Genomic DNA, 11,741 nt, shown 5'->3' on the forward strand with positions numbered 1-11,741 from the left:
CAAGGTCCTGGGTTCGATTCCCGCTCTGAGCGACGCATAGTTTAGTCCTTGGAAAGGGATCTTTACTAACATTCTCTCACCGTACTCAGGTATAAAATGAGTACCTGGCCATAAACGGCGTTATCTATCTCCGAAAAAAAACCGCCTTCAGACGTAATGTTTTGTCCTGTATGTTATGTGTTGCTGTTGTTGAGGGACCCTAGTAAAGCGCTTTGAACGCGTTTAGTGGATATTGCGCTATATAAATGCTCGATTGGAGGTGGGGGTATTATATTTTGATTGGTCTCTCCAGTGTGTGTATGGTACAGCAAGTCAAATGTCTTATTGAATCACAAGTACATAGATATTCCAAAATTCAGAAACATTCGTATTTGCATTCCCGAAAGCGTCTTTTTTTAAAGCTTTCACTCCATTTTATTTCATGTCAAAATCATACAAAAGCTTTTTGATAAATAAAGAACTAATCATCCTTCCAAACTGACCTTGAAGCCATACCTAATTTAGATTTGGCAGAACAACAAATATAAAGAGGTGACTGGCATATCAGCAGCGAAGCAGAGTGGAGCGAGAGATTTGACCTTTTTTTTTTTTTTTCGCTCGTATCGCTCGATGCACAGATTGTCTCCAATATACACAGCAGACTCTGAAAGAAATGATAACACATTAAAGCATGGATCGCGTTGAATCGCTCGCTTTCCATCGCTCTCAGTGAAGCCATATAAGAAAATCGCTTCGCTCGCAGTGTGGCCTCAGCCTTAGTCGTGAGCGATAGGACGTGTGAGTGAAAATGGAGACGACCGGATGGTTCTCGTTGTATTAACTCATTCAACCCTAACACAGACTATACCCGTTGTTTACCCGGGTTATTTCTACCCCAATGCCTATTTATTACATTTTTATGAGACAAATTATAGGCGGCTAATGTTTTTAGTTTTTACATGTTGATGGTAGTTGAATAAAAATATATATGCACATGCTCGTTTTTAATACACTTCTTTCCAAATTTAAAAAGTAGCAAAAATCTCTAGGATTGAATGAGTTAAAATGTAATCTTGTTGTAGTTAAATGTTTGTAATTATTTCGTCTAGGAATGTTATGTATCGTTCTTGATAAATGTTTAGTCGTTAAAATACCTTTTAATTGTTCCTTTTGTTTTGTTAACTATTTTGTTCATGTCACCTACTCTCGTATTTCTAGCTGTGTACGCATTTACGGAAGTAGTTTTAGTTTAGCTGACTCACTTTCTGTCTATCTCTAATTCTCTTCTTCTCTCCATCTTGACTCATATTTCAACATTGTGATTGTGAGTCTTGAGCCTTTTGTCTGTGAGTCCCTCTATCTATGTTACGGGCCCCATTTGTCTGCTGACTTTTGCCAAAGCGGTTATATTGAACCCCTCTGTAAACAACCCGTAACAGCCAGACAAAACAAGAAGAAGAAAAAAAATACAAGAAAAAAAATCTCAAAAAAATAAATCTTCCTTTACTGAGGATCGAGGGTTTTGGGTTTTGTTTTGTTTTTGTTTTTACTTTTTTGTTTATTTTGGGGGGGTTGATTTTTTTTTCTTACGGTACCTTTTGTTGGGGCGGGAGGGGGGGTGTGTTCTGTTTTGTTTTTCGCTTTTTGTTTCTTTTGTTTTGCTTTTATTTTGTCTTTTTCTGTTTATATGTTGTTGTTTTGTTTTGTTTTTTGTTGTTTGTTTTGTTTTGGGTTTTTTTTTTGTTTTTTTTTTTGGGGGGGGGGGGTGCTGTGCTTTGTTTTGTTTTTTTTTAGTTTGTTTGTACGTTTGTCTTGTTCTTTTTATTCTTTTATTTTTCGAGCTAACAACAGCATAATTTCCGATTCCTTTATGGAGGTATGTTCCCGTTCTCCGAGAAGAGATAAAATAGTCTTACTTGTCGTCTCTACCTTACTCACCTTAAGGAGCGTATTTTTACAACTATTTTAAAGTAATGATGCGCTCTTTACGGTGAGTACAGAAGATTTCATGTCGCTTTTTTGTGAGTTTGTTTCTTTTGCTTGTTTTCATATGTTTTTGGTTTTGTTTTTTCTTTTTTTCTTTTTAGATTTTTTTGTTATGTTGTTTGTTTGTTTTTTTTTTTTTGTTTGTTTGTTTATGTTTATTTTGTTTTTGTGTCGGTTTGTTATGTTTTTAGTGTGTGTGTTTTTTTTTTTCAGTGGAGGGTTGTTGTTATTTATTTTATCTTTTTTATGGGGGGGGGGGGTTCGGTTTTGATTTGTTTTGTGTTGGTTTTTTTTAATTTTTTTTTTTTTGTTTTGTTTTTGTTTTTTTGTGGGGGAGAGGGGGTAATATTGTTATTGACTGTTGATTAGGTTTTCTATCAATTGTTTTGATTGCGTGACCTGTATGACTACGATGCTGGTCATCGTGTTGTGATAATGGAAGCCATTTTGACTCAGACGATAGAAATCATGTGACCAGGTTTTATTCAGTAAATATAGGTAATGTAGACAAAATGGGATTTATATCCCAGACGGAAGCCATTACTGCTGTAGCCGTCAGGACAGATTCTGAAATTCGTTTGCAAATTCGTTTGAAATCTTGTTCTTCAAGAGAAGAGATGGGGAAAAGCCGATGTGTACATATGTGTAAAAATAAATAACAATGTGAAATTGAATGTAAGCTTCAATTTAATTATACTTATCTCATTCGTCTGTAGTGTTTCATTCATCCTGTTTTGTTGATAAAGGGGAAACCCGAAACGTCCATTTTATCTGTTTTCGTATATTCATTAAAGCTTCCATTCAATTTCACATTGTTATTTATTTCTTCGAGCTTCGCGCAGCAACATTTACATGGAATTAAGACAGCGTAATCCTGAAGTATTTAATTCTTTGCTTGTTACTGCTCTTGTGATAGTTGTTGGCTTCTGATAGACATTCTCTTCCCGAATCATATGCGATCACAACAAATGTAGAAACATTCAAACGAAGATTATCAAAATTCTTCCGCCTAAGAAACACCAACAATGGCTGTCGCATTCAACAACTCTCTCCTCCCTCGAATATAAATACTCAGAAGATATTCAGATTCAGGCATCAATGTAGGTGGCAATTTTAACTCTGTTCTTACCAGCCATTTTGAGAATTTCCCCCGAAAATTCACACCCACCCAACACAAAAATATACTTTTCTTATTCAAACAAAAAAAATGTCACAAGTGCTTCTATACAAAATGAGCTCTACACCATACTGTTTAGTATTTATAGCTGTAATCAAATTATTTCTTAAAATTTTATGATGTAGAAGAGAAACCAGAATGAGAAAACTGTCGGTTGCATCGTAACGAATGTGACGATTTTTCCGATAGTTGGTAAGGAGAGGGTTAAGAGTTAAGAGTGATGAACATTTTTCATTCAAAAGAAAATGCGATCGAAGACAGCTTTATAATTAGAACTATTTCTATAATAAATGAAAATGTTGACTGCCGAATTAAATGACTCGAGAGTAAAGGTACAATAAGCAAAAACTTTGTTTAGATTGGCAAACTCTGCTACAATATCTATTCTTCTATCCATCATCATGATTAGTTGCATTACAGCCGTGGGCAAGAAACTTACGATAAACAATGTAGATATTGTTATAACCATTTTAGATATTCTCTGCTCTTTCGTCGATTTCTCGTTCGTTTCTGTGTTTGTAGCCGTTGCTTTTATTCTCCATTCAGTTTTTTCTTTCAATTTCACGACCAAAACCGTTGTTGTGATAATCATAAAGACAAACGCACCCATTGACAGCAGAGCAAATTGGGTAGTTAGGATCACGTGTTCAATGGCTTCTCGATCCTGTGTAAAAACAAGTCATATTAGAGTTTTGTTCAATCGGGCGTAAAATTTCCTACCAATCCTATTGCTGTAAAATACAGGGACCAAAAGACCTATGACGAACAAGTAACATCCAACCAAACACGCAATAACCCTATTTCTGGTGACTATGGTCCTCACTTGTAACGGAAATGTAACGCAAAGACATCTTTCGAATGTAATAAAAGCTGTTATCAACGTGGTTATCTTTGCGAATGCTATATGAGGTTTTATCATAAATAGATACTGCACCTCGTCCCATGAGACGGGGACATTTAGTTCTCGATACCAAGTGTTGGTAATGACCAACGTAAAACACGAACCGAAATCTGAAATGGCCAAAGCAAAAAGGCTAATGTTGATGGAATCTTTGAATCCAGCTTTGATGAAAACAGCCATGTTGATTGAGTTACTGATTGTCCCGAAGAGGCATATGGCCTTACAGACGCCGGACCATCCTATAATTCTGAAGTAATACAAGGTGATATCGCTGACAATTGGAGTCGATGCAGACAAGCCGTCCTTGACAGTCACAGCGTCCATGTTATGACGTATTGCTTTTTCATTGGATAACGTGACCGTATAATCCATGTTCTTGTTGAGTAACACTAGAATGAATGAAGTTGACGTCACAATACTCTTTTCTTATTGTTTTATAGACCGCCAGTTGGGTGATTAGTTCTCATAAAGTTCAATCACTCAGAGTTACTATCAGTTTTTGCACGACTTATCTGGTGGGCCGAAATGGACGATGCTTTTACTGTTTGTTACTACCTCGCGTTGAGCGAATCACCTACTTCCGTGTAGTCAATAAAGACGCTCTGATGTAATTTTAACCTTTAACTGCGCTTTACCCAGTTAACTGCAGTCCTCTGGAAAAACACGAATTTAAAACTTTGACTCGTCCTTCAAATATGGACCGATATAAATGACCCTCATCTTGGCAAAATCTCTCAAACCCGGGTCTTCGCAAAGTCTTCCTTAAGTCCCAGGTTTGAGAATGTTTTGTCAAGATACAGGTCATTTAAATCGAAGGACGGGTTTTCTGGTCAAATTTTTAAATACGTGTCTTTCCCGAAGACAACAATTATTTGGCTAAACATATTATAATATTCTGACATGGCGGATTTTTGCAAAAAAAAATTCCAAATTTTGCAAGCTGAATACAGCAAAATTTGCAAAAAAAAATTGCAAAAATTTTGCAAAAAGTTGCGATTAATTTTCCTAAAAATTAAAAATCCATAATTCGTTCATGAAAGAGAAATGTGTTTGTTTGTTTTTCAGGGTTTCACGGCGCTTGCAACAAATGTAAGGTCATAGCAGCGGCAGGAAAAAGGAATAAAATGGGATCTAGTAAAAAGTTCTAGAATTACAATTTAAGTACCCAAGAAAAAGGAAGAACACGCTATCAGTGTACTTATTTTGTGATTATCTAACTGTTTCATCCTGACACAAGCACAGGTCCCCCAGTGATGATAATGAAAATTTGTCGAAAAGGAGGAAAATCTACCTGACCGTCAGTCAAACCCAAATCTAATGCAAATATAACATAGCTATTCATAGTTATTTAATATATTATTAGTCCTAATGCACTTCTGATCATTAGACACATCCTGGCCTTTTGCAAATATAATTTAATGAATTGTCATTTCCAATTAAACATTTTAGAGGCCTAAAACGTCGCCCACTATATCAAGTGATTTTGATAAACTTTTGGCCAAAAGACCAGGAGGTATTTGTTTTTCCATAAAAAACCCGGTTAGTGTCTGTATTATTGCAACCTTGTGATGATGCAGCTTATAAATAAGAATCTTTAATTAATTGCAAAACATATTCCATCAACAAATCAAATTTAAATTAGCCTTTAAACAATCATTTCTTAAATCTATCAGCCTCAGGGGCGGTTGGTCACATTGTATTTAAGGCGGCACAAATTCGAAATACAGAATCAAACTTTATTGGTCTAGTTAATTTAACTTAATTTGACCTACTTTGTATGTGTGTGTGTGTGTGTGTGTGTATGTGTGTGTGTGTGGAGGGGGGTATTGCAATTGTTTGCATATGTGCGTGTATTTGCGTGTGCGTGTATGTGTGTGTGTTAGAATATTAACGAGACGTACTCACAAAAGAGCATCAATTATCTTGGACAAAACTTGTCTGTTAACTTTCATCTGTTCATTATAACGACTCACAGACGCAGCATATCCTGTTTCCAACTGATTTCTTATATCTACAACGTTGAAAAGTTTATAATTAACAGCATCTGTGACATGGCTATTTGATTCAGAATGTTTCTTCAGAGCCTGAGAGATGTGCGCAATATCACTGAATCCTCCTGTTGTCCGTTATAGCATACATCACCAAAAATCAAGCAACAAAAACAATGAAGCGTTTTACGGCTTTCACTGGCAGTAAGCCATTCAACATTTTAAAAATAATTATTATTAAATCGGCGCTGTCTCCTCGGTGTGTTAGAAACTAAGTTAAAATTCACTGGTTTGTGTGGACCTAAATCTTTCACCACTATTTTCTCTTGAGGGGATAAGTGTCGGAATCGATTTTCAATTAAAAAATCAACATGATTCATGATTGGTTACAAATTACAGAAATAACTTTTTAAAATAAAATGATTCAAGATAAAAACAGGTAGGTTTCATAAACAATGACAACAGCGATAATATATTTTCTCTGAATACTAACGGTATGACACACATCTTTAGAATAATTGAATTTAAAAATCCACATTAAATTCCAAACGCAAAGCACTTGTTAACTTAACACACAATCAGCGACATCTTTATAATTATACTATTATTAGACAATGCACACAATACAAGTTGAGTAGGGATCGTTGGGAGTGTGCGGGGATGAAGGACTCCGTGGGGTCAGGGATTTTTATTTATAGTACCATGGGGCTCTTCTCGGTGCATACTTTGTTTACTGTTCTTTTTGATATTTAATATATATTTAAGCAAAACCAACAATGATAAAATATATATTTATTGCCATTCTCTTCATCCGTATATCTAAGTGAAGCAAAGCCTCTTCTTTCAGTGATAAAACTGATATGGTTTTAATTTATCCCAAGTAGGACCTCAAGGCGTGCATCGCTGGATTGGCCGTCTTGGCCTAATTATTTTAGCAGTGAAAGACAATAGTTAGTTGGGGAGGGAGGGTGGAGGGAGATTGGGGAGTGGTAACTAACTTTCTTCAAGGTACAACAGAGTATAGGATAAGGACAGGACGGCCAAACGAAGACTGGCTCATATAAACAAAGAAAACTTCCCCACCACACCACACCCTCCCGCTCATTGTCACCCGCGCAGGCAACGGGGGAAAGATGAAACGTGCCGAGTTGACGCCACCTTCGCGGAGCGACGCACGAGTCATCAAATATTAAATTCAAAACAAAAAGCAGTATGTGCTAAATTTTTAATTTTATCAAAATTTTAAGATTGAAGTTTTTTGTTTGGTTGACATGCTAATCTACGGAAAATATAGGGCGGCACAAAACAACTTCGCTCTATTGACCGACCGCCAGTGATCAGCCTAACTTATTATCTCTCTTTTACCAAATGATATCTATAAACATAATATGAAGATTGAAGGGTGGCTGAGAGAGAAGTATGGATATGAGAGAGAGAGAGAGAGAGAGAGAGAGAGAGAGAGAGAGAGAGAGTTTTATAATTAGACACAAGTTGCATTGAATACTATTAACAAATTCAGAACAATAAAACAAAAACAAAACAGAAAAATGAAAAAGGAAGGAAAAAAAAGACAGGCTTATAAAACTTATAAAATCGCCAAATGTACTATTATGCTACAGCTAAAAGGTACATAAATATTTACACCCATTTGCTCCATCCCCTTCCCTTTCGATCATCTTCTCATCCATGGCCACCATGTGTCTCGTGCTACTTTCGATATTTGGCGCCAGTGTGTCTAGACTAACGTCATAAATAAAGGAGTGTCACCAAAATTCATGCAACTGAGTAGAGGTGTCAAAAAATGATAGAAGGCATTTTTTTTCATGAACTACCACTTGGGCAGAAAATGCTTGACATGACAAAAACAAAGGAACATTTATGAAAAAATCCGCGGAAGATCATCATCACTGGCCCCCACTAAATTTATTTTTTTTTATTTTTTTTTTTGGCAAAATCTCGAAAATTTGCAACAAATTGCAAATTTTGCGGCCGCAATGCAAATCAGCGATTTTTTGCCATTTTTTGCGGCCGCACCGCGGCCGCAAGCGATGCAAAAAAAACTGCCATGACAGAATATTATGGTCTCGTTTTTGTAGTGTATAAACTCTCAACGCACTTGTAAGTATTCAATGTATAATATACGATTCTTGCACTCTTGCTTTTTTTGGAATTCCCGACGCATTCCCTACCGCTGCACAAGGTTGTGAGTGCACGTTGGGAACAAAGTTCGAATTCCATAACGCAGGAGTGTAAGAAATCATTTATTCTACCCCTCAATCTATTCTATTTCGTCATCTTTGAAAACATTCAAATGATACTTCTTTTCAAAGAATCTAATGTTAGTGAAATTTATGCTTGATAATCTGACGTCACAAATTATTATTATTGTAAACTTGATATCATTACATGTTAGTACTTAGGGAGAGGGGTAGAACAATGTTCAAAATTCAATCTAAGTATTCAAATCAATGTCGCTTTCAAACTTGTACGTAAATAATAATATATCTGTATGTACATTGGATTGGTCGAAGCTATAGCATCACAAACACTACCAACATTTAGATCTTTTAAGGAGGACGTTTATTTTCTTTATACTTAACGGCTTGAAGATTATGATGTCAATTCTCCATTTATTTATTTTATTTATTTATTTATCTATCTATCTATTTATTTATGTATTAATTTACTGAACTATCGTTTCAAAAAAGAAAACAAATTAGAGATTTAAAATTGCAATATTACCATATCTGATGTAATAAGAAGAGAAAAAATAGACTTTATGACATGATTATTATATTATATCATGGCAACCAAAAATCGATTTTATTTTATACATGCTTTACAAGTACCTGCCAATTTCACATATTTTACAAAAATATCGATTGCCATAATCAGTGAATTGTTTCGTACTACATAAAATTATGATCAGATATCGATTTCAGTAAGAATGGTTATTAAGTTATAAGATGACGCAAGATTACCATCAATCAATTCAGATCACAAATGACAATTTTTAAAAAGGCTAAAATTATATAATAAGGTAATGATACATTTATAAATAATACCCAAAAAAAATAATTTTATTATCACTAAAAATATTACTATTATTACTTGTACTTATAATACTACAACTGTTATTGCCACCACTACTTCTACTACAAGTAGTAGTAGTAGTAGTAGTAGTAGTAGTAGTAGTAGTAGTAGTAGTAGTAGTAGTAGTAGTAGTAGTAGTAGTAGAAGAAGAAGAAGCAGTAGTCGTGGTAGTAGTAGTAGTAATAGTAGTAGTAGTAGTAGTAGTAGTAGTAGTAGTAGTGGTGGTGGTGGTGGTAGTAGTAGTAGTAGTAGAAGAAGCAGTAGTCGTGGTAGTAGTAGTAGTAATAGTAGTAGTAGTAGTAGTAGTAGTAGTAGTAGTAGTAGTAGTAGTAGTAGTAGTAGTAGTAGTAGTAGTAGTAGTAGTAGTGGTAGTAGTAGTTGTTGTTGTTGTTGCTGTTGTACTACTACTATTTCTACTTCTACTACTACTGATCTGCACTTTTTATGTTACTGCGTACCAAAGCACACTCATCAGAAATTCCGCTTTATCAAAAGGAAGATCTAGCAAATAAAAGAGGGAATAAAACGGTGATGTGAGATTCTCCTAGCGTTTGTGAAAACTTTTTTTTTATATAGATTGGTGTCAGCGGATGAAACCTGGCTCTGCCAATATGATTCAGAGATGAAAAGCCACTCAAAGCCGACCCCTCAAAAAGTCAAAGATGTGCGGCTCTATGATAAAGGTCATGCTCACTGCTTTTGGCAAGGCTAACACAGTGTGTGCCCTGGCTTTTGGGCAAATGGAAGGCATTACGATGTTTAACTATCTTCCATAGAGCAAAACGAGAAACACAACTTATACTACAGATACTAAACACGGATGACGCGCCGCAGTGTCAACAACAGCAACAGATGATTGCAATTGCAGTTCTTTAATGTTCCTTACATTGAAGATACACCAAAAAGGAAGGCGTTTTGAAGATGAAATTGAGGTTTTAAGAGCTTCAGAGGACTGGATTGGGGCCAAATCCAAAACCTTCTACTTTGAAGGACATTTAAAGGCAAGGAGAGGTGGGAAAAGCATACCACTTTAGCTGGGGACTATGTAGAAAAAATAAAAGTAAGTGTGCAAAATTTCATGAGAATCGGAGCAGTCTTTCATAACCGGGACAATTCATATTTAATCAACCTTCTTATTTTAAGGGTTTTATGGCACTTGCGACACATTTAAGCCATTTCAGCGCCAGTAAAAAAAAAGAAGAAATTGGGAGAGTTAAAAAGATACTCTAAATTTACAAATAAAATCACAAGAGAAAAAGTAAAGCATGATGTATAGCAAACCATTAGTGTACTAAGTTTGAGATCACCTAAAAGTCTCATTCAGAATGAGTCCAGGATCCCACAAAAAAGGAATTCACTAAAATGTTGACGAAATATATTCAAAACTAACAAAAAATTAACAGTACATAATTGAGAGATGATTTACAAGGGGAAAAAAACATCATCCAAATCTAAAACTATATATTTCGACTGTTTCCCGCTCAGCCAAGGAGTCCGGCCAAGTAATCTAATTCCAAGTCAAAGACAGAAAGCAAGTTGGAAAAACAGATATAAGGGGATAGAAGACACAGTAAGTGAAGAAAATATTATATGTATTTACTGTTATATCCCATGTTTAATATAGCTGTAATAGGGAAAATCTAAGGCCATAAACCAAAACGTTATGATTGATTGTCGTGGTTCTATAGCAGATGGGGTTTTTTATGGTCTTGGTAACCTGTATGCAACTTTTCATGCTTTCAACCCGAATTTGCACGGTTTTAGCCTGATTCCCCCTACATATTATGCCTACCTTGAGAGGACAAAAGACCCCACCTAGGCAAGGCTATTTGAGCCAATATAGTGGATATTACGCCATCAATAACTTGGCTTTGTTTTACTATTTGATACAGTACTCACTGGAGTCTAGCACACTCTCTGGAGAAACCAACGGGTGTGCTAGAAGAGTGGAGAGAAAGATAAAGGGAGTAAATGTGACTCATAAGGGAACAACACAAAACAAACTTTTCGGCATATGGATGAAACGTGCTTTGTTTTGTGTTGTTCCCTTATTTACGAGTCACATTTACTCCCTTTATCTGTCTCTCATTTGTATTGACTCATTTAGGCAGCTCTAGTTTTTGGTGTGCTACAATCCAAGTGTGCTGAAATCTGATGTTCAAGGGAGGTAACCAATACAATCAGTCACCCAGCTCAAGTAAGTGTGTCGAATTGCAGAGCATGTTGGATTTCAGCATGATAAAATCCAGCAAGTACTGTAACCTCTTTTTGCTGTTCTTGTTCAGGGTGAGAATGACTGGTCACAAAAAGGAGGAAATTTTTCTACGTGAAGCTCATGACCCATCCATGCGACCATAATCTATAAATTTGAATTTCACTCAAATTTACTGAGATGCGATCCAAAATTTGTTTTGCAGCAATTTCTGACACAATTCGGTTGAATTTCAAAAGTTGAAAGTGTAATTACAACATTTGGTGGTTGTAGTAGGGATGATGATGTGGTGGTGGTCTTCTGTGTCAATTGTGACAACTGGTGTCATACTGTCTGGCCCAACGTCATAAAAACGGGACCGTCACCAAAGTTCACGAGACTGAGCACAGGTGTCAATATATGACA

The 11,741-nt window shown here is 35.8% G+C and overlaps 1 protein-coding gene across 1 annotated transcript; it reads right to left on the reverse strand.

Moving 5' to 3' along the window:
- Positions 1-414: 414 nt before the first annotated feature.
- On the reverse strand, positions 415-4,415 carry LOC144973993 (uncharacterized). Its single transcript, XM_078916881.1, has 3 exons — positions 4,077-4,415; positions 3,582-3,806; positions 415-495 (listed from the first exon to the last, which is right to left on the reverse strand). The coding sequence occupies exons 1-3, from the start codon at positions 4,413-4,415 to the stop codon at positions 415-417; spliced, it is 645 nt and encodes a 214-aa protein (XP_078773007.1).
- Between the last annotated feature and the right edge of the window lie 7,326 nt (positions 4,416-11,741).

The sequence above is a fragment of the Berghia stephanieae genome, chromosome 5, assembly GCF_034508935.2.
Source record: "Berghia stephanieae isolate SIO BIC M18660-M18661 chromosome 5, UCSD_Bste_1.3, whole genome shotgun sequence".
Classification (NCBI taxonomy): domain Eukaryota; kingdom Metazoa; phylum Mollusca; class Gastropoda; order Nudibranchia; family Aeolidiidae; genus Berghia; species Berghia stephanieae.